At 36.8% G+C, this 24,433-nt stretch overlaps 1 protein-coding gene across 5 annotated transcripts; it reads right to left on the bottom strand.

The window, feature by feature from the left end:
• Window positions 1-490: 490 nt before the first annotated feature.
• Window positions 491-24,311, bottom strand: LOC100254745 (probable protein phosphatase 2C 9). Of its 5 annotated transcripts, none has more exons than XR_009466218.1 (7): window positions 24,036-24,307; window positions 23,587-23,686; window positions 22,144-22,380; window positions 21,764-22,040; window positions 10,074-10,228; window positions 1,169-1,477; window positions 491-877 (listed from the first exon to the last, which is right to left on the bottom strand). XR_009466218.1 is itself a non-coding variant. In XM_059738493.1 (6 exons), the coding sequence occupies exons 2-6, from the start codon at window positions 23,614-23,616 to the stop codon at window positions 1,337-1,339; spliced, it is 840 nt and encodes a 279-aa protein (XP_059594476.1). In that variant the 5' UTR covers window positions 23,617-23,686; window positions 24,036-24,311; the 3' UTR covers window positions 966-1,336. The 5 variants fall into 5 exon arrangements, 2 of the variants coding, with proteins under 2 accessions (XP_059594476.1, XP_059594477.1); XR_009466219.1 differs by having other exon boundaries at window positions 491-868; XR_009466217.1 differs by lacking the exon at window positions 24,036-24,307 and adding an exon at window positions 23,833-24,023.
• Between the last annotated feature and the right edge of the window lie 122 nt (window positions 24,312-24,433).

The following is a 24,433-nucleotide window of genomic DNA, read 5'->3' as shown; positions in this document are numbered from 1 at the left end:
CAAATTTAAAAATAATTTTTATGTCTATAGTTTTAATTTTAATCATTATATATGTTTATATAATTATTTAAAAAAAAAAACAATCAAAAACAACTAAACAAATATTCTCTAAAAATATCATATTTTCTATTTTTAAAAATAGAAAATAAAAAATAATTTCTAGTTGTCAAACGTATTTTCCAGTTTTTTTGTTCTAAAAAACAAAAAATTGTTCTTAAAAGTTGTTACCAAACAGGCGCTTAGTCTTTTGACGTGGTGCTCTCCCCCAGGGTGATGAAAAATAATTTTTATTTTATAAGCGTAAAAACCATAAGTAGAATATAATACCAAGTTTAATAAAATTGCAAAGTAGAAACCAAGGAGAGAACAAAATTTAAGAGTAGCATTTGGATCAATTGCCTTTGGACCAAAATTAGGAACCCAATCTGCTAGCATCATTGTAAGTAACACTCCAATAATCACTGCAAAGAGAATAACTTCAGGAGATGACATGCCAGCCCAAAAGAACAACAGATTCGATTGCATAATAAGAAGGTTGGATCTCTTGAGGGATTTGTATGGAAAGACGAAACCTTACAATAAAAAGGTTAGCACCTCTATAACTTTAAAGGAAAAGATCCATGCCCATCTAAAAAGGAAAAGAAAGCTTCAAATTCCAGAATGAAACTTGAACCAGCATAAATTCTAAAGAGACGTCTATTACCCGAAAGAAGGTATTGTGCAGTTGTTGAGCTACGTATGAGTCAACCCCTTTTTTTTTTAGTAACCACCCATGGTTGCCAAACCCAAGGGAGCCCGAGCGCACCCACCACAGCCAGCTCTGAGTAATCCAAGGCCCCCCACCAATGGCAGGAATCGAACGCAAGACCTGAACAACCTGAACCATCCATATCACAAAAGAGTAGAAGCAAATACAAGTCTTTTCTTCAAAAATAACACTAGTAACTGTTACAGTACAGACTTCATTCAACACAAAACCTTACCTTTTCATTTCAATAATAAAATGAATCTGTGACCATCTACTACAAACCTTCAAATTTTTCTCGTGCAAAGTTGAAACAAAAAAAATGAGGGCATACACAATAAATACAGGTTGCTTAGAACAAGCAACATAAACTGCACAAAGAAGGAAGAAAAAATTATAGAGGTAGAGGGACATATGACCTACTTTTGGAGAAATATGCATCTGTGGCTGAGTTCCTTTACTCGTATGGGCTGCAGTGTCCCTGGGCCAGGTATTGGTGACAGTTCTCTATACATGATCATCCAATGTAGAGCAACTTTCCAGAAACAAAAATAAAAAATACCCAGCATCTGGTGAATTATATAGCTCCTACTAACCCTTGAACCGGACAACAACACAAGATATATCATCTTTACTTTCTCTACGTAATGCTTCAGCCGTTAGGTGCTTAGCAGCTTTCTGTGGATCCTTGATCTTTCTTGCAATGTCAACTGCCTCTTGATTATCCATGACCTGGATATAAATACAAGCAAGAAAAATTATCGAAATGCCTTTTTTGGTTTACTGTTCAAGTAGTTGTTCATTTACATTCTTTACAAGCTTTTACATATTATTAGATATAATGACACAGTATACAAACACCGTTAGTTCATTTTTATTTTATTTCATTTTGTATAGGCAAATAGAATGTTATAGAAGAACAACTAACAAAAAAGGGGGCACGCACAGAGTTGATATACAAAGTGCACCACAGGTAGCACAAAAAGGGGGGGGGAAAAGGTCATAATGCAGCCTATCCTATACCCAAAAGAAAAGAGTGAGACCCCTCCTTCATATCTCCCTTCACCAGAAGGAAAACTTCTGAGGAAGCTGTCATTGAATGCCAATTCTGACTGCTCCACACTTTCAAAGGTCTTTCTATTCCTCTTCTTCCAAAAACACCAAAATAATCATGAAGGAGCCAGTTCCCACATTTATTTGCATCTCCTTCCCACAAATCTACCTTGCCACCTGGGCAATAGCTCATCGACAGCTTTAGGAAAAAGCCACCTCAGATTAAAATGAAAGAACAATACAGGCCAGTCAACTCCCACACTCACAATGAACGAGGATGTGAATGGTTGTTTCCACCTTTTTAACATACGACATCTGTTCAATAGAGACCAACCCTTAGTCATAAGGGGGTCAATAGTAAGAATCTTTTCCTGCTAAGCCTCATGCACAAAGAAGCATGCTTCAGAAGGAGCAACTGAAACTCAAAACTTCTTTAGAGGGGAAAGAAATGGAGTGCCTGAGCATAGCAACAGATAAAGGACTTCATAAGGAAAATACCCTTCTTGGCTGTCCTCTTCACCAACTTATCCTCATAATTCTTCCTAGTAGTACAATGATAAGCAGCTGAAAGGATTCCACAGATGACAATCTGAATACTGAAAGCGCCTTCTAAACCAGGCAACCAATGACCAAGGTTCCCTTCTCCTTCCATCCATTAATCTACAACCCAAGCATCTTTGTGCAAAGCTAAAACATGAAGTTCAGGATAATGATTTCTCAAAAAACATCCCCACAGCACACATTGTGCCAAAACTTAGTCTCCCTCCCATAACCGACCTCAAGGCCCTATATTATCTTTCATTCTAGGATTATTACTTTTCTTTACTTCCTTTCATCCCATAGAGTGGATTTTTTATTTTTCATACCCAAGAGGCCATGACATATCCACTATCTTTCACTTTTAGTCCTTCCCATCTTTTAGTTTTGCGATGTAACTTTAAATTTCTCTTTACAGAATCCATGCAATAGATGTTAGCAATTACAATTGAACCTATAAATACTCCCTTCTCAAGAGTCACTGAATTCATCCAACCAGGACTCCCTGGTACTCTCACAAAACAGATATTTTCAGTTAGATATTGGCATCTCTCTTAATATTAGAGATTCTGACTTTATGATGTTTCTCCTTTCTCTTTCAAATTTGCCTTGTTTTTCAGGTTTAGTCTTGCACTCATGATGATTTCACATATCTTGTGAAGGATCCACACAGATATGTTTTGTTGCCAACCTATCTGACCCAAATTACAAGATAATATGATGATTTGTTATTGAATGTTAAAACCATGTTCGCTTCTGTGTTTGCCACTTTGTACAAATCAACCCAGTTTAGAGTGAGTGCCAGGATTAAAAGATGGTCCTTTTTAGGCATAGGTACTGCCTAAAAATCCAGGTTCAGGTACAATAGATTATAGATATTCATCATTCTAGCCAACCATCCAACTTGGCTGGCCTCAATACCAAGATTCAGACATAGAATAGGATACAGATCTATAGCCCAAAGGTGTCCCATTTGAAGGGATGAGAGAAACTAAGATGTAAATTCATAGGTGTAGTAGAAACTTAAGTGGATAAAAACTTCTAACAGTTTGCTAGTGTAAGGGACAGAGATTCAATCAGATATATTACATACGAGTGATGCTTCCCATCCCTTCATAGATTTCAAGTCTTTGCTTTCTTCAACAATATCTCATTTTGTGTATCAGACAGTTTTAGCAAGATGAATAAAGAAGGAAACCTTTTGCATTTGGAGATGAAGGTGAAAATTGTAGCAGATTCTACAGGCCAAGCAAAGTTAGTCATGAGGAGCAAGGTGAACTAATTGAACAAACTAATGTCACGATGGAGAAGTCATCTTGGAAGTCACCATTGTGATCAATAAAACCCAAATTTCCTGCCTAGTTTATCTATTTTCTGTGTTGTTCTCAAAATTTCTAACTGATAAGTTGTATTGCATAAGAAAAGGAGTAGTTTTCATTGTTTACAGCTATCAGGCTTTTTTTCTTACCCTTAAACAAAAAGAAAACCTTAGGCAAACTTAGCAAATCCCACATACTTGGGATTAAGGCTTTTTTGTCGGTTCTCTTTAGTCTTCTCCAACCGCTATATCCAACCACCACCTTCTCTACCATGACCTAGTTTGTTAAGACATCGGCTACACATTGATTTCTCAATAAAAACAGTTTATTTCAGCAAAATCAAGCTTTTCAAACTATTGTTGGCTTCCTGATGCTCCAGATCTTTCAGGGAACACAAGTTTTCCCCTTAAGACCATGAAGAACCATCCTGAGGCTCCTATTTGGATGACTGATTCCTGGTTTCAATCCATAAAAAACTCTCTCATAGTACTCTACCATAGTATTTTGTTTCTCCCACTTGATTCACAGTTCCAAATAAATAGTAAATCCCAAAGAAGTCTCCATCCTTTCCCATTGATCCATCAAGGTTGCTTTGCACTTCAAAGAAATACGAGGGTTCTACAGAATGTCTTGGGCTACCTTTATCCTTCGGCCTCAACTTATGCTATTTTAAAAGAGCTGGCAACAGGAATCCACAAGGTATGATGTTGTTTGTGGATGGTTTTCTCTTAATTAGCACAGAAATACAGGATGCAGTTCTAATTTTATTTAGCACCAATTTAATCTTTATTTCTGGAACAAGAAGGCTAAACTATCCTGCAAATTCTGCAACCTGTTTTAATTATTTGCTCTGTGACTTCTCTTACAATGGATAATAAAAATCTGGACTGTCAATTCACTAGCACTATGAAAGGCATATCCATTTATAGAAGGAAGTTCTAAAAAATACCAGAAGTTCTTTAGTTTAATGTAATCGATATGAAATCGATAGAATAATGTAATCACGAGCTAACAACAGTAGGCTTCATTTTCCTTTTTAATCACGGTCATTACTTGTGATTAAATCATCTAACCCTTTTTACCTCCTTTCTACATGAGTAGCTTCACAACAAAAAGTGGAAAAAACAAATATTAACACGAATACAAATAAACTACTTTAATAGAGTTTTCCTTCCTAATACGTTTTTTTTTTTTTTTTTAAGTAAAAGCAATTGTATTAAGAAAGCCTGAAGTACACCTGAAAGTATACACGAAGTATACAAGGCAACAAGGCCAAAGGGAGAAGAAAAAAACAAAAAATCCCTTACTTACAACCCAACCAATCAATGAAATCGAAAATGGACCATGAAGTACAATCTACATGCACCCTAACCCAATCCGAAAACATGTACAAAAAAGACCGTAAAATAGCTTGATCCGCTAATTCAGTCTCTTCAAATATTCTTCTATTTCTTTCCTTCCATAAAGTCTAGAATAAACATAAAGGGGCTGCATTCCATGCCTTTTTTCTTTTCTTTCCTACGAAGGTTTCATTCCAACCAAGAATGGTTTCCTTGATAGAATTGGGCAAAACCCAATGAACACCAAAAAGAGCAAAAATAAGGTGTCAAATCATAGCTGCCTTGGGACAATGAATAAGCACATGATTTGTTGATTCTTCATCCGCTTTACACAAATAGCACCTACTTGGTAAGACCCAACCCCTCCTTTTTAGTTGATCCATAGTTAGAATTCTTCCCCAAATAGCCTCCAAAGCAAAAAAGTTGACTCTCTTTGGAACCCAAGGATTCCAAACTAAGCTTGAAGGGAACTCTCTACCGATGCATGGAACTAGGGATGAGAAGAAAGACTTAACTGTAAAGAAACCTTTCTTTGAAACCCTCCAAAACATGACATTCTCATCACCCTTTCTAAGCGCATGATCATGTAACCTACTAAAAGAAGTTTCCACCTCTTCCATCTCCCTATCATTGTTAAGTCTTGTGAATAAAGGGTTCCAATGACCCAAATTCCTGGACTGATCCCATAACTGAGCTACCCAAGCATCCCTGGAGGAGGCAAGAGAGTACAAACTTGGAAAAGCCTCTTCCAAAGAATCCTCTCCACATCACCTATCCTTCCAAAACCGCACTCTTCTACCATCCCCCACCTTAAAAGCCACCCTTTTGCTAAACTCCATCCACCCGTTCCTCATCGCCTTCCAAAGCCCCACTCCATGACTCTCCCTTGAAGCGCCAGAACACCAACGTCCTTCTTCCTCTCCAAATTTCCTTACAATCACTTGTTTCTATAAAGAATCTTGCTCCGAAGCAAATCTCCAACACCATTTTCCAAGAAGAGCCCTATTCAGCCTAGAAAGGTTTCTGATACCTAAGCCCCCATCCTTTTTCTCCATGCAAACAATAGACCAATTCACCAAATGCGGCTTACTTTGAGAAGCTCCTCCCCCCCCAAAGGAAGTCTCTTTGAATCTTTTCCAATCTTAGGCTCACCTTGTGAGGAATGATAAATAACAACATAAAGTAAATTGGGAGGCTAGAAAGAGTGCTCTTTACCCAAGTCAACCTTCCTCCTTTGGACAAATACTGTCTCTTCCACAAAGCGAGCCGTTTTTGAAATCTCTCCTCCACTACATCCCAAACCCAAGATGATTTGAAAGCAACTTCCAAAGGCAGACCCAAATAACAAAGGGAAGAGAACCCACTTTGCAGCCCAACACCCTAGCCAAGTCCTCAAAATTAGGAACCACCCCCACTGGAATTAGCTCGCTTTTGTGAAGATTGATTTTTAGCCCGAAAATCGCTTCAAACCACATAAAAGCCGAACTTAAGACCTCCACATGCTCCTTGCTTGCATCACAAAAAACTAGTGTGTCATTAGCAAATAAAAGATGAGAAACAACCACACCCTCACCCCCTCTCCCACCAACCATGAAACCCTCAAGAAAGCCTCCTTGTAAAACCCTCTTCAATATAGAAGACAACGCCTCCATTGCTAAAATGAAAAGGAAAGGAGAAAGAGGATCTCCCTGTCTTAGGCCTCTAGAACTTTGGAAAAAGCCTACAGGAGAACCATTAAACAAGATTGAGAAATAGGTTGAAGAAATACACCACCTCACCCAATTCACCCATTTAGTCCCAAACCCCATCTTATCCAAGATTGCTAATAAAAAACCTCAATTCACATGATCATACACTTTTTCAATATCCATCTTGCAAATAATACCACCCTTTGCACTTTTTAGTCTTGAATCTAAGGCCTCATTTGCTATAAGGACAGCATCCAAAATTTGCCTGTCTTCCACAAAGGCATGTTGGGAGTTCGAAATCACATTTCCCACCACTCTCTTCAATCTATTAGCCAGAACTTTAGCTAGAATCTTGTAAAAACTCCCTACTAGGCTTATAGGACGAAAATCCTTCAAATTATACGTACCCCCTTTCTTAGGAATGAGAACAATAAAGGTGGAATTTAAGCTTCTCTCAAAACGGCCAGAACTGTGAAATTGAGCAAAAAAGCCCATTACTTCGTGTTTGACTATGTCCCAACAAAATTGCCAAAAAGTCAATGTAAACCCATCCGATCCAGGGGCTTTATCCCCATTCAAACCAAAGACTGCAATTTGGACCTCTTCCACAGAAAAGGCCTCCTCAAGGAGCCCCGCCTCAACACTATCCAAGGAAGAAAAAGGCAGCCCCAAAATACTTGGTCTCCAATCCCCTTTTTCTAACAAAATATTCTGGAACACATTAACCACCCCCTTCTTTATCTCAGTCTCCTTAGTCAACTTCCTACCATCCACTGTAATAGAAGATAGAAAATTCTTCCTTCTTCGAGCATTAGTCATCTTGTGAAAAAACTTTGAATTTTTATCACCTTCTTTCAATCACAATTCTCTTGACTTTTGCCTCCAAGAGATCTCTTCCAAGACTGCCCACTTGCTGAACTCCTCCACTGCCCGTCTTCTGGCCTCACAATCCTCTAAAGAGAGACCACAGTCTCTTTCCTTGGCGTCCCAGAAACCAATCTAACTAAGAGCGATGTTTTTATTTAAAGAGACATTTCCAAACACCTCTATATTCCACACTTTCAGATCCTGCTTCAAAGCCTTTAACTTACAAGCAAGAATGTGACTATAGGATCCGCTAAAATTGTAGCAAGTCCACCACTTCCTAACCAAGTCTTTGAACCCCTCCACTTTCAACCACATATTTTCAAAGCGAAAAGGGGTTTTTCTGCCTCTAATTCTTCCTCCATCCAACAAAATAGGAGCATGATCAGAAGTGGGTTTAGGCAACAAGCTTTGAGAAAGGTTAGAAAAGTGACTCTCCCAATCCTCTAAGACTAAAAAACGATTGAGTCTATAAGCTGATTTGTTATTTAAACCGCCACACCAAGTGTAAGAGCCCCCAGTGAGAGGCAGATCCCTCAACTGCAACTCATACCTCTGAAAAATGCTTCATTGTCGAAGACAAATTCAGGCAATTTCTCCTTTCGCTGGGCAATCTAACCACATTGAAATCACCACCGACGCACCAAGGATCACTCCACAAACCCCTAATATCCATAAGTTCAAACCACAGGAATTCTCTCTCAGAATAATGGATTGGCCCATAAACATTGGAAAAAATCCAAACAAAATTGTCATCGCAATTTTTTAACCGACACGATATGGAATACTACCCTGTTTCCATCTCAAGAAGCTCCAACACTCTGCAGTCCCAGAAAACGAAGATGCCCCCTGTCTGTCCTCTGGAGTGCACACTTCCCCAATTCACGAATCTACCAAAACCCAAACTTCTCACTACCAAATCCAACATGAGTTTGCATTTTGTCTCTTGCAAACAAACTAGGTCTACCCTTTGCAACCTTAAAAAGGCCTTCACTACCTTTCTTTTATCCTTATCATTTATTCCCCTGACATTCCAAGAGAGAATTCTAATTAACATCAACACTTTTTGAACACTCCCCAACAAATTTCCCACTTCTTTTTCTTGAACCTGAGAGGGACCCATACTTAGTGGAGCACTCTAGCTTTCGTAACTCTCTCTCGACTCTGGATCTAAGAAAATGATTCTTTTTTCCTTCTTGCACAAAATCTTTGCCCCTTTTTCTCCACTTTAAACTTCAAAACATGGTCAAGATTTCATTTTCGAAGCCATCCACCGGCAACCCCACGAACCTACTGAACAATGGCAATCTTCCAAAAGTCACGTCGGAGAAGGCGTCCTCAATTGCACCTTCCTTGCTTTCAGTACCCCCGAAACACATAAGGTGAGAGGGCCATTGAACCTCCGAGCCATCTAGTTGGGCAATACGCAAAGGCCCTGGCTCCAAAGCATCACCATCCATCGAAAAGCCACCCGAGTCCTCCCAACAAACTAAGGGTCCCAAGATTTTAGCGTTGTAGGGCAAAGAAGAAGGAGAAAGAGTAGAAGAGAATAACCCGTCCCCCCTGAGAGAAAGGACAGAGGGAATCTGACCTGGAAAGCGAGCAGCCTCCTCCATCAACGTGTCATTCATGGCGTCTAAACTCAAGGCATCAAAAACAAAGGGAGTTTGCTGCTCAAGAGCAAGCTTGACATCTTCCACAGAAAGCTGGGACTCGCGAGGTTTGTCTTCATCTCCCTGTAACGAAACCACTCTCTGCGAGATCACAGAGGCCTTTTCAAAAAAGGGAAGGATGTGGGCCGGTCTTTCCAACCTCCTAAACGAGCCCTCTGAGCCCACTAAGGCCCCTTGGGCTTTAGTCAAACAATCCATTTCATTCCTCCATCTTGACTCTGGAAAAAGGCCCATCCCAATAACTTGGCCCAAATCCTTGTTTTGGACAAAGGCCCCTAAAGACCTCTCCTTCACACTTGGGCCAACCCCAAGCTGTTGGGCCTTTTCCCCACCCCAAGATAGGCCCAAAATCTCAAAGGATTTCGATTCTATCACGAACCAACACCTGCTTTCGGGCACCTTCATCCTTTCGGACAGGTTAAGAGTCTTTTTCCTACGTATTCCTAACAGGTTAGAGTCATAACTTTATTACCACCTTCCTAATACATTCTCAGAAAAAACTAAGGACCAAGGCTCCATCTATTGCTACCAAGGTCACTTCCCTATTAAAAACCAATTAAAGGTCTAGATTGAAAATTACAAATCAATAGAATTTCCAATAACATATCAAAATGTTTATCACATCACTGAAAAAGTTTCCTAACAAAAATAGCACCAAAGTTCTTATTACATATTTTTGTTATAACAAAGAGCTCCAGTACATTATTCTTATAGGGACTAAAGTATTATTAAAAATAAGAAAATGCAATTGTGCGTTTAAAAACCAACAAAAGGAAGGATTTTGTTCATTTCCATGAGTAAAAATTAGTACTACCCATGTCTGTGTGGAAAATTTCAAGGAAAAGATGGCTTACCTTCCATAAACCATCACTTGCAAGAATAAGAATCTCACAGTTGGGATCAATATCAGTATGTCGTATGTCTGGATCTGATCGTAGGTGTGATTTCAGGCTCTTGTCTCCAAAAGCACGAGACACTGCCAACTGGCCATTAACTCTTGGGACATCTCCTGATAAAATATGAAATAGAAGTTAATCTAGAATCCTCATTGTATGATCCATCTCTCACATACATGGATTTCATTCCTTTATAGAAAAAAAAGAGAGAGAGAGAGAGAATTTCCCACTCCTCTATAGAAATTCTTTAAATGATCAACTAATCATACATTATTTTTTAGGTAGAGGCAAATAAGAGATTTATCATTAGGTCCCCGACAAAAAGATGGTGCACCCAATACATAAAGTACATAATGAAAAGGCGTAAAAAGTAAAAATAAAAGCAACAAAAATGAAAGCCCTCCTATAGCTTAGCCCTAACCTAAGAAATCTAGAAACTTGAAAAACAAAGGTTCACACACCCCACCAAACCACCATGCTGATCACAAAATCCACACCCCCAATCACCAATCCTTCCAAACCCCCACCCACCCACTGGAAGAATCCCCTGAAAACCCACAAAAAAGGGTATGCAAAGAGTGTCCAGAATGAAAAAGCAACAAACTATGAAGAAAGCCCTACCAAAGCTCAAACTCATTTGAAATTTAGCAAATTAAGAACTTAGCGAATTAAGGTTGTCAACCATGAAGACATCCCTAGACTTTCAAAGAATGATTTGAGGGAAAAATCAATTAAAGCCACTTTTTGATAGGCAACGATAAAATATATTAAAAGCGCCTAACAAAAGGGCGCATAAAAGCATACATGTTGTATACCAAGGATTAAAATATCGAAATTGACAAAATATTGGTGGTTGGACTTTATGGAAGTTTCGGGAAATATCGGAAATATTAGACGAAAATCTATAAAAAAGAATATTAATGGAACTAAAATTGATCAAAACTCATAAAATGTTGGAAAAACTCTAAGAAACAATAAGATAAGCAATAATACATATATTAAAGTTGTTTTATTAAAGAAAACAATGCATCTATAATTGAATTTGTGATGTTCGACAATAATATATAGAACATTAAAACGCATTTAGCACTCAAATGATGATCTATCTAGTTTGGGTATATTCAATGATATAATAGAAATGATTATCCATATATTGTTTTCCTTCTTTTTTTTTAGTTTAAAATGTTTATAACTTTATTTACAAGTTTATATTTCACTTGTATTTATTTATTATACAAAATATATAAAGAAAGACTCATTAAATTAACAATCAAATGGAATTCAAAAATAAGATTATTAAAATTGATCTTATTAAAGTTTTTTGTTTTTTAGCTAGATTAAGTTGGAGGGGTTGGTGCTCTAAGGAATTGAGGGGCAGCTATGGTGTTGGTGGTCTATGGAAGGCTACAAGGCTTTTGTGGGAGTTAGTCTCTTCCAGAACTCTCTTTGTAGTGGGCAATGGGAGAAGGGTCAAGTTTTGGATAGACAGATGGTGCAAGGATGAGTCTTTATGTGTGTGTCATTTCCCTCATTGTTCGCTTTAGCAAGCTCAAAAGAAGCTTGGGTGGAGGATTTGTGGGTGCACTCTTCTAAAGGGGGTGGATGGAACCCAAGCTTCTCTAGACCTCTCAATGACTGGGAGATTGAGACAGTGGAATGCTTCTTGTCAAGGATTCAAGACAAGGTGGTGGTTGAGGAAAGGGAGGATGAGGTGTTTTGGGCAGTTACAAAGAGTGGATCCTTTTCTATTAAGTCCCTCCTTTCTACCCTTGAGGAAGTAAGGGTAAACCCTTTCCCTACTGGTATTGTGTGGAATGTTTGGGTCCTTCCGAAGGTTAGTTTTTTTGCTTGGGAGGCAACTTGGGGGAAAGTTTTGACTTTAGACCAATTGCAAAGGAAAGGGTGATCTTTAGCCAATAGATGCTCCCTTTGTTATGCTCATGAGGAGTCAATTGACCATATACTTTTGCATTGTGGGAAGGCAAAGCTGTTGTGGGAGCTCTTGTTCTCTTTGTTCAAGGTGTGTTAGGTGATTCAAGCTTCCATTAGAGAGACCCTTTTAAGGTGGCAGGGCTCGTTCATTGGAAGAAAGAGAAAGAAAGTGTGGAGTGCAGCGTCTTTGTACCTGTTTTGGACAATTTGAAATGAGAGAAATAGATCTTTTGAGAATATGGAGTTTTATGTTCAAATACTGAAGTTCTTGTTTTTGTGCAGTTTATTATCTTGGACAAATATGTTTATAGAACATACTTCTATATCCTTGGTTGATTTTATTAATTGGTTGGGGATGGATCGAGGAAGAGAGTATTTTTGTTTTCCTTTTCCTTTTTGGTGCTTTTAGGTATACACCGTGTGTACTTTGGTGCGCCCCTCTTGGCGTTTTTATACAATTTGCACTTATCAAAAATAAAATAAAAAAATTGGATGAATATTACAAAGGGTAGAAATGCCCTAATGGTTGAATTCCACTGCTTTCACATGGGAGAGTTGAATTTGAAACTTAAGGAGTTTGTTAACCGTGGTCGTTGAAGTGGCACCAAAATGCCAAAAGATTGCAAGTATTTTGGTGAAAATCTACAAAAACCGTGATAAAATCGAGAAGTTTCCATAAAAATTATAAATATATATATATATATATAGTGAAATTATGATAAAATTGGAAAAAACAATCAACAATTTTCCAATGAGTCGTCTTTCATTTTCCCTTATCATATCATGACCTCCTGAAATTCTTTTCTTCCCTGAAATTTCGTCAATTTTCAATGAAATTCTAATCCAAGGTGTATACCAAAGCACTAGAAGACAATACAAAGCAGAGAGAAAAAATAAAAATCCTCTCCTTGCTCAGAACTCAACCAATTAATGAAGTCTACCATAGACATTGAGGAATTTCCTATGTACACTTAACACAATCCAAAAAATTATACATAAAGGATTGTCTGATTATTTAATCCATTTTTTTAATGTTTTCAAAAGCTCTCCTATTCCACTCCTTTCAAATGGTTCAAAATAAACATAGAGAAGTTGCTCTCCTAGCTTCCTTCCTTTTCTCAAATTTTTTTCCCAACAAAGGATCCATGCCAACTTAAAAGGACACTTGTAACTTCGGAATGCATCGCCCACTTTTTTCCAAATAAGGCATAAATGAGTTGTCATAAGATGATGGCCTTTGCCAATGAAGAAGGATGTAATCAACCAGTTCTTTTTCTTCTTTATATAGATAAAATTTGTTCGACATATTCTATCCCTTCATTTTGAGTTGGTCCAATGTCAATATCCTTCCTCATGCTACTTTCCAAGCAAAAACATTAACCCTCAATGGAACCCAAGGATTCCAAATTGTGTTTAAAGAGAAAATCACCATTCTTATATTGGACAAAGAAGAGAGAGAGATTTAACAGAGAAATTGCCACACTTTAAACTCAACCAAAACATTTTATCCTTTACTTTCCATCAAATTGTCTAACCTTATAGTCTCCTAAAGAAAGCCTCCACCTCCTCCTCAAGCTTCCAATCATGAATCTATTTTCAGAAACAAAAGTTCAAGTAACCCCCCTCTCCTTCCTACTCCTACACTTCAACTACTCATGCATCTTTAATAGTGACTTTGAGAAACAACTTAAGGAAAGACTCTCCGAATGGTGAGTCACCACACCATCTATCCTTCCAAAATTTCACCCTCTACCCCATTGCTTACCCTAGAACCCATTCTACTGCTAACAACTTCTCATCCATTACAGATTGCCTTCCATAAACCCACCTCATAATCTTTCCTTACTCTCCTTAAGAACCATCACCCACTTCCTCCCCATAATTTCGTACAATCCTCCACTTCTATAGGGAATCTCTCTCAACAGTGAATCTCTAACACCATCTACAAAGAAAGACTTTGTTGAGAATGGAAAGACTTCTAATACCTAGGCCACCATTTCTTTTGTCCTCACAAACTATCAAACAATTAACCAAAGAAAATCCCTTTAGATCTTTTCCAGTCTTAAGCTCACATTTTTAACGATGACAAATAAGAACATGAAGTATATTGGCAGGCTCAATAAGGCACTTTTGTTAAAGTTAGCCTTCCTCCTTTTCATAGGTACTGCCTCACCATATTCCAAACTTGCAACAATCTAAACGTTGCTCCCAATGATACCCTAATAAACAGTAAGGAGGCTACCCACCGGTTAAACATTGGGGAGGGCACACACTACATAACCCAAAACACCAGCTCGTCCTTCGTATTTGCTAGCCCTCTATTAGGATCAATACATTTTTTTGCCATATTGATTTTTAAACCCAAGATTGCCTCAAATCACATGAAAAAACAGTTTAAGTGATCTTACTAATCTTGATTGGCTTTATAAAGGATGAAAGCATCATCAATGAACAACAAATGAGATGCCTCAATCCTCCTCTTTCACTAACTCCAAAACCCGCGATCAAACCCTTTCTTTTTCCATATTCAAAACATAAGAGAGTGCAATCAAGATAAATAGGTCTTGGAAAAGAAGGTCACCTTATCTCTAACTCCTTAAAACTTTGCAAATTATCGGATGGGGTTCTACTAATCAAGATAAAGAAGCTAGTCATACAGATGCACCACTTAATCTATCAAATCCACTTGGGATCAAATCCCATTTTTTCCAAAACTACCAACAAAGAACTCTAATTGACACGATCATATGCCTTTATGGATATTCCACTTACAAACGACCCCATTAGTGAAGTTTTTCAACCTTGAGTCAATGGCTTCATTTCACATAATAACCGCATCCAAAATTTGATGACCTTCCACAAACACATGTTGAAAAGCTGAAGCCACTTTCCTCACCACTTTCTTTAGTCTATTAACTAAAACTTCTACTAGAAATTTGTATGGTCCTTCCATCAAGTTGATTAGTCTAAAATCTTTTAAATCTTTTGCACCCTCCTTTCGTAATGGCACTATGAATGTGGCATTTAAGCTTTTTTCAAAGGACCCTAAATCATAAACTCCCCAAAGCCATCAAATATCCTAAGTAGACAACTCTTCTATTGCCTAAACCACATTTCTTCTTGTTTATACACACAGTTAAGCATTTTACCAAATAATGTTTTTTCACACATGCTCCCCATCCTCAAAGGAAATCTCTTTGTATATTCTCAAGTTTCAAGCATCTCTCTCTTGAAATGACAAACAGGGACATGCAGTATATTGACAAGCTAGACAAAATACTTTTGATCATTGTTAACCTACCATCCTTTGAAAGGTGTTGTTTTTTTTTTTTTTTTTTTTTGATAAATAAAGAGATTGTATTAAAAACCACCGAAGCAGTGGAAAAAAGTACAAGAAGGAGAAAAGAAAAAGAAAGAAAAACACCCCACGCTCCCTAGCAGCCTGCCAAGGAACGAAGAGCCACCCTATCCACACCCTTAACGGGAAGCCACCCACCCAACAAAATCAACTAAGGTCGAGGGACCATCTTTTATAGACCTCTTCGTCTCCGACCAAAGAAAATAAACAAAAGAAGCCTTGAGTCTTTGGATTGACAACTCCTTTTCCTCAAAAGCAACTTTGTTCCTTGTCTTCCAAACCGTCCAAAAAAGGCACAAAGGACTTGCTTTCCAAACACCCTTCCTCTTCTTCCCCACAAAAGACCCATTCCACCCCGAAAGCGTCTCCTTAACCGTGGCAGGCAGCACCCACTGCACCCCGAACATTGAGTAGAGCAGCACCCAAAGAGTTCTAACCTTTTCACAATGAAGAAGAATGTGATCAATTGATTCTTCATGTTTTTGACAAAAATAGCATCTGTTCGCTAGAGCCCAACCTCTCCTTTGAAGTTGATCCAATGTGAGAGCCTTTCCCCATGTTGCTACCCACCCAAAAAAACTCACTTTAGGCTGCACCGTAACTTTCCAAATAGCCGACGATGGAAAGGAGATTGGATGTCCTGATACTAATGATTTGTAGAGAGACTTCCACATAGCCAACTTCTAATGAGTCTTTCTTCCACTGCCTCCCAAACTCTATGCAATTTAAAATAAGCACCAAGTGGAAGACCCAAATATGAGGTAAGGAGCTTTCCTTCTGTGAATCCTTATAACAACACCAAATCCTCCCCATTTAGGACCCCTCCTACTAGAATAAGCTCACTTTTTGTTAGATTAATTTTAACCTCGAAATCACCTCAAACCACATTAGGGTTCAACCTAAATACCTCATTTGCTCTCCACAAACATCACAGAAAATGATGTTGTCTTCTGCAAACAAAAGAAGAATCACCTATACCCCTTACCTACTACTCCCCCTTGATTTAAAGCTTGATATGAAGCCTCCCTCCCTAACCCTCTTCAGAAAGCTACTAAGGGCCTCCATCACCAAAAATGATTAAAAAGGAGAAAGGGCCTCCATCACCAAAAATGATTAAAAAGGAGAAAGAGGATCCTCTTGCCTCAAGCCTTTTGAACTTAAAAAAAAAAAAACTAGAGATCCATTCACCTATAAAATATATTCTCTTATTAGCAAAATGTCATCAATAAAGGAGACAAATTACTAAAATCAACGAGTCAAATTCCTTAAATCAAGAAAATCAAATTTTAGGATGTCGCATTAAATCCTAACACCATCTATAAATACAAATGTTGTCATTTAGTCCAAGAATTCAGAAAAATAACAAGAGGAGACCCCAAAAAGCTTAGTTTGAAATTAGAAGCAAGGGAAGCCCTCACAAGCTTGTGGAAGAATCCTAAGCACAACACGCTGGCTCTTCTTCATCCTTGACAAAGTCACTTAAAAACAAGTCATCTATAACCTCGACTAAACTTCCAATACAAGGACACACTTTCTTTCCTTCTTAGATCAAGATCGAAACAACTAAATCAAAGGAAATATTCTTTTGTAAATAATATACCAGAAAAGATTGTACCCATACAATTTATTAAGTTTAATACAATTAATTGTGTTCACTATTTTTCTTGACTATTGGATTTTGTAGGACATAAAACTTGTACATACAATACCAACTCCCTATTTTGCAGCAAAAAAAAAAGCTTGAGCTTACACTCTCAAATTATTAAGATTCTCTTGAAATTCAATATATTTATGTTTCCATTATTTGAACATCCAAAGCATTTCTATATCAATTTATTCATTAGAAATAAATATCCCCTTTTTTTTTTAATTTGCTATTTTCATATTGTGGTTTTGTTTGTAAGGGAAAAAAAGTGTAAAGAACTTAATTGCAGTAACTAAATTTCAAGATTTCACATTCAACCATTAAGTGCGATATCTATTTGAAAACGTTAAGGATTCGGGGAGAGAAGTGGGTTGTTTGGGAATCCAAAATTTAGGTTGATAAAGACTAAAACTATGTAGAGATGGGCCTGTTTTCGAAGGTTTTCCAAAAAACAGTTTTTCAAAACAATTTTTAAAAACAATTCTCCAATTTTTTCTGGAACAAATGTCTGCTTGGGAACTTGGAAGGTTCTCAACATGTTTTTTATGTTTCCAAATATTTCTTAAAAATAAATTTTATCTATAACGTTTTATTTCTAATCATTTGCCATGTTTGTACAATTATCTTTTAAAACATTTCTTAGAAAGCAAGTGAAAACAACTGAAAACAAAACATGTCCTCAAAAAACACTTTGTTTTTAGAATAAGTTTTCAAAAAATCATTTCTAGTAAAAAATTCTCTAACGTATTTTCAAGTCTAGAAAACAATTCCCAAACAAGCTCAAAAACTTTAGGTTTCACTCAGGACCCAAATCTGTAAGTAAGCCATATACTTCAATATTGTATCCCTATTTTTTCTATAATGGCACCTTTAGCAACAATTCCCCATGTTTTGACGTTACTAAAAGGGCCTAAACTCTTAATAACTTGTAGGATTAACCCATTAAGTATTTAGTGGAAACATAATATCTTTGGAATTATTTAAAAAACCCTTCATTATTTAACTTTATTCAAAATTGTTTATCTCATTTACATACATACATACATACATACATACATACATACATTTTGTGGGTTAGTGTCTATAAAGCATCTCATTTATACATATAAGCATAAGCATCTTTCGTATAACATCTTCTCTAATGAAGCAATTTATCTTTTGTAACCCTATATCAACTAATAAGTTATTACAATTGCACTCACCACTTAAGCAAATCCTTTTAAATGATTTAGTCATCTATTTAACTTTTGTAATAGGTCAAATTGGTAACTTAATGTTTGTTTGGATGTACAAAAATTGGTGAATTAGGGTTCATTTGGATACAGTTCCTTTATATTGCTTAAACCTCTATTCAAGAAATATTGTACCTTTATAGGAGTTTCCTATTTACTAACTCCAATAGAGGGATTATATAAGTGGTTAATCATGATCTTTGGGTTAACAACTGCATCAGACACATTTATAAAAGCCATGACACAAGTTTTAATGACCAACATAGTAAAGTATGCACACATAGTTCATGCTTCAACTGTTGATCTTCTAGGAGCTGAAAGAGCACAATGAAAACTAGTCTTGACTTTCCAAAGCAAAAGATTATTATTGGTAGCATAGAAAAAGAAGCATCTTATGTCATAGTAATAGGGAAAGTTGGAATTTTTGTTGAAATTGAGGAGACTCGCCTGCCATAACCTTAATTGCTTGTTCCCTTCCTTAAATCCTAAGATAGTTTAATCTTAACCTATCTCATTTGATTGTAAACAACTACTTTTGGGGTTGTCCTACATAAAAACACATGAAATGAGGTAGAGAGATCATAATTTATTGGAAAATGTGAGTATGGTGCTAAGCAAAATGGCAAAACAAGATTCATCCAACCTATTCACAATAAGGCAGAAAAGGTTGAAGATAAATCAACCATGGATGAAAATGCAAACAAAGGGTCCCAAACATACTTCTCTCTCTTTCAAATCATTTTCATTTTCATGGCCTTTCTTCTCCTCTTCTCTATCACTTTTCTTTCTGGCATCATAGTCTTCTTCATCACCCAAACAACTCAATCTCAACATCATCTTCAAGTCATCTTGAAGTTGTCATGCAAATCGCATTGGATTTTTTGTTGAAATTGAGGACCTCAAGAACCTAATTTTGAAGTATTCAAATCCCTTAGTAAAAGGTGTTAATAGATATATTCTTATATAAGACACTTTACTTTGATGAGGCTATAAATCTTATTCAGACACTCATTCATTCCAATTCTTGGGAAGTTTAAAGAAGCCTTCCTAGAGCTTATTAAAATATTCTAACTACAGTAATATAAAAACATTAGAAGTATATTGCTCTAATGAATGATATTGAAGATTACTTTCATATGTTATTGTTATGGTGAATTGGGCGATCAATGAGAAGATGATTGTAAGGAAAGGAAAGGAGGTTGTATTGAGAGTTCATGCATTGAAGGAGGCTAGATAGCAATGAGCAATGCTATTGCACCAACTCATCTTGTATGGGCATCTAAAAGGAAATTTTAAGGAGTGTGGCAAGCAAATTTGATCTAGACTACATATTAGATAAGAAAAGTTGATAAAGTGTAGAAAGTGAATTCATAAGAGACGACAAGAAAAATGGAGGATAAAATGAATTATTATGGATTTCAATAGATCTTAGAAAATCACATAAACTCAAGGTTGACTTCCATCCATGTTGGGAGGAATTGATGGGGATAAGGCTTTTAGAGCTTATTCATGAAAATGAAGAGGATGTTCTAGTAATATTTTCTTATTTGGATTGTTTAAAGTCTAAGATAATGGTAGTCATATGGTCTCTATTTGGAATCAAGGAAGTCTTTCAGTCACAAACTTCTTATTTGTAGTAAGTTCTTATGCCTTTACAATTTCCATTTTATAAAAACTTCTATTTTCTTTAAAATAAAAATAAAATAAAATAAATCCTTCTATTTTATATGGAGTGTCTATTTTCCTTAGAAACATAGTTCTCATTTTCTAAAAATATACAAAAATGAATTTTAATTTCTATAGGGAAAAAAAAAACTATTTCCTAAAGTTTACATTTGTTATTAATTTAAATATTTGGAAGGTTTAACAGTTTTAAGAAATAATTAAGAGTCCTAACAAGATAATATATAGGATAAATTTTTTTTATTATTTATTGGTTGGTAAGTCTTTTGAGTTTTCTAAAAACTAGAAATAAGGTAAATTTTAAGAACATGGGATGAATTATGTATGATAATAATTTTTGCATCTTGGCATCCTTTAATAGTGAGAGTTATTCTCTTCTAAGTGAAACTCCTAAAAAGCCTTAACAAGACTTGACTGCCATAACCTTAATTGCTCGTTCCCCTCCTTAAATCCTAAGATAGTTAAAATCTTAACCTACCTCATTTGATTGTAGACAGTTACCTTTAGGGTTGTTTTACATAAAAACACATGAAATGAGGCAAAGATATCATAATTTAATGGAAAATGTGAGTATGGTGCTAAGCAAAATGGCAAAACAAGATTCATCCAACATATTCACAATAAGGTTGAAGATGAATCAACCATGGACGAAGATGCAAACAAAGGGTCCCAATGATACTTCTCTCTCTTTCAAATCATTTTCATTTTCATGGTTTTTCTTCTCCTCTTCTCTATCACTTTTCTTTCTGACATCATAGTCTTCTTCATCACCCAAACAACTCAATCTCGACATCATCTCCAAGTCATCTCGAAGTTATCATGCAAATCGCATTGAGACTACTAATTCAACAGAGTCATTTCGCAAGTAAACAAAATATTGAACTCGATTATTGATTTATTGACGGTCATGGTTGAGACAAATACAATTTGGTGAATCATACTAGTCTTAACTAAGATTTTTAACCTTGATAATGTAAGATTGCAAGCAACAAAGGAGGACAATTCACTTTGGAGGAAGGGGACAAAGGAGACATTCCATGTGAAATCTTTTACAATTTCTTATGTGTTGAATATGGACCTATTCCCCACCAACAAAGTTTAGAGCACTTGTACCCCAACGAGAACCTATTCTTTTTTCTTGTTTGGAGGGCAATGTGGAGAAAGATCCTAACCATACATGTCCTTACAAAGAAAGAATGATCGATTGCAAACAAATGTAAATCTTTACAAAGTTAGCAAGGAATATGCAAATCACATCTTAATCCATTGTGATGGAATTGAGAGGTTGTGGGATATGTTATTAGCAATAGTTAGGTTGAAATGGCATTTCCAGATTTGGTGAAAGTGCCCCTTTTGCAATGGAAGGTATACGGTTTGGATTAAAGGTAGAGGAAGGTTTGGAGTATGGTCCCACTTTGCCTGTTTTGGTGCATGTGGCAAGAGTGTAATAGAAGGATATTCAATGAGGAAGTGCTTCATGACCAAAATCGAAGGAGAACCTTATTAAATCCCTTTTGAAGTGATCTAAAGCCCCATTGGGATGGAGAATTGTTCATTATTGGATTTTGTAGTAAACCAAAACCATGGATGATGGGTTTTTGTTCCATTGTTTTTGTCTAGGTGTTGTTGTTTTATCCTTTGTTCCTGTGATGCCTCCTATACACCCCCAGTGACATAGGATGGGCTTCCTGTTTTATGCATCTAGTTTGCCTATCAAATAAATAAGCCTATCAAATAAATAAACTTTAGTGACCAGAGAGAAAGAAACAGCCTTCAAATAGAGGTTATATTTGACAACCTGGTATATTCGAGACAAATCCACCTTTGTTCTCAATACTGCCTCGCTCTCTGTTGGGCTCATGATCAATCGTCATTTGTATTGCTTGACCCCCTCTTGAGAGAACTGCTCTTGAATCACCAACATTTGCGATTAATAACTTTCGGCCATTTATAAGAATTGCAGTAACAGCAGTAGATCCACCTCGCCCCAAGTCTCGACTATGAGAAAGAATTGCCTGGTCAGTCCTCTCGTAGGCTTTTGAAATGGAACCATGAGGATCAGTCCAGAAATTCTCCTAAAATGATAACATTAGAATGTGTAAGAGATACAATCTCCAAATAAATACATGAAATAAAAAGTATAGCGAAGATGCCAACTTTTCTAATCCAACATCCCACCTCCTTTAAAATATTGGAAAACAAATGCTTCTGTAGGTAGGCTGGCACGCTATCTCCCATATGGCCATCATAAATAGCAAATAGTCCAAGCTCATGTCCTTTGGTATGATGAAACTTAGCAACATGATAATCCTCCATAGGATGATTCGCCTTCCCTTTTACTAGGCTAAATCCATATTTTATTGGGCCTTGAGGGCTTCTGCCCTTACCAGAGCTACTGGAACCTCGTCCTCCATGCTGAAGAAGAAAAAAATACATTTAATATTGTAAAAATCTCACACAGTTCATGAAACTAGATGGCACAAAAACAGATTCAAAATTTCATTTTTTGATATGCAAGTGTTAGTATCCAGATAAGAGTTTAACAAAAGGGAGGCACAACCTATGTACGCTAGGATATGAAAGGCGTGCAATGGATATGGAAACACACTTTTTATTATTAAAAGTCCAAAATGAAAGCGACCACCTAAATCTACCGAGGAAAAATGGGAAAACCAGAAAACAAAAAGATAAAAATTTTGCTTTGTTATTTTGTCTGAGGCAATAATGGATGCAACCACAGTGTGGCCATTAGTATATCACCAGTTGACTGGGGATAGAGGCTTTTGAAACTTGACTCCCACAGAGAAAGACAATTTCTTTTGAGAGCCCAATCAACAATGATATAGAATTAGCAGATAAACCCCCCAAAAATCTACGTCATTCTGAAGCAATGAACTAAGGTGCCTAGAAATCCACGTAGAACTCAAAATAATAATAATAATAATAATAATAATCAAAAGACCAGCCCCCAAATTTAACAGCTTTCATCAGAACACCAAATGTTTGCTTCAACCTAAATAGAAGTTCGCTTCCTACACCCAACTCAATAAGTGTTAAGAATTTGTTCAGAGGAGTTGAAGATCAGATAACCGCAGAATGACAAATCCACCAAATTGGGACTTCACTATTTGGATGAGTACACGTCGAACAATTGCAACAGGTACCTGCAGCAATGCTGTCAATAGAGGTTGTATTGGTATGTCATGGTGATGATGAAATGGCTACGGCAGCAGTGAGGGGATGGAGGTCGTTGTGGTGGTGGCAGGGTTGGTCATAGTGGAACTGCTGGAAATTGCACGAAGACGTGTGGAAACATAATACACTGGAAATATGAAGCAAGGATTTTGGCCATTGAAGCCCTTAAATTCAATTTCACTTTTTATTGTTTCCCAGTCAAGCAAAGGAAAGAAGTCTCAGGAGCCCAGAATCCCCTATCCACACCCAAAATCCCTCTTATCAAACACGCCCAGAAGGAGAAGGGGCTTCAAAACAGCAACTATGCAAAATTGACCCATCTCTAAACGGGGGCAAATTTGCACAACCCCAAAAAAATAAGACTAAGCAAGAAACAAAAAAGATAAATAAATTAAACACCGCAAGAAGGGTGTAGTATTTCCTCACCTGAGAATTAAAGCAACACAACTTGTCCATGAAAATCTGGTAGCCGCCACCACCACCACCACTAACCTCTAGTGCTTTCTTCACTTTCTCAACATCCAACCTGAAATCCAAATTCCATGAAAACCCACCTCATAAGTTGGCCAATCAAAACCATATCCCCAATCATACAACAAAAACACCCATCATAAATTTCTTACAACAAAGTTACACACAAACACAACATGGGTATTTCCTAATTTCACTTACTTTTCATAACTCCCCTTCCTGTGAATCGAAACAAATAAAATAAAATTCAAACAAATAGCTTCCAGAAAAGAAGAAGCTGCCCAGCTTTTGTAGCTGCTATTATTGATGATGATCAGATCTTGTGTGCTGTGTTTGTTGAAATCAAATCAAATAAAGGGAAAAAGCAGAAGAAATGGTAAAAGAAGGAACACTGGATGACCCACCTTAGGGAGAAAGTCGGTATGAGGTAGGAATCGCGAATTCTGTTTGTTTTTCTGACTTCGCAATTCTTTCTGTGAGTCTACGCACTGACCACATTTTAAAATTATTTTCATATTAATTAATCAATAAACTGATAAATTTTTGCATTAAATTTTTGCTAAGAAAAAACGGCTGCTATAAAGTGCTAAAGCGTGTTGACTTTGCCGGCCCCCCTCTGAATCCTAAAGTGAGCACTCCCCTTCCTCCTCCCCTTCCTTACCTACTGTTTGGCCGGCCTGCAGGAATTTTATTTCCTTGGTTTTCATTTCAATTATTTCGACTTTTCTTTTAAAATAGAAAAGTATAACAACTTTATTCCAATTATTTGGGTTGCTTTATTGGTGAAAGATATGAAAATGAT

Source organism: Vitis vinifera, chromosome 7 (genome assembly GCF_030704535.1).
Source record: "Vitis vinifera cultivar Pinot Noir 40024 chromosome 7, ASM3070453v1".
Classification (NCBI taxonomy): domain Eukaryota; kingdom Viridiplantae; phylum Streptophyta; class Magnoliopsida; order Vitales; family Vitaceae; genus Vitis; species Vitis vinifera.
This window is presented reverse-complemented; position numbering and strand designations above follow the sequence as displayed.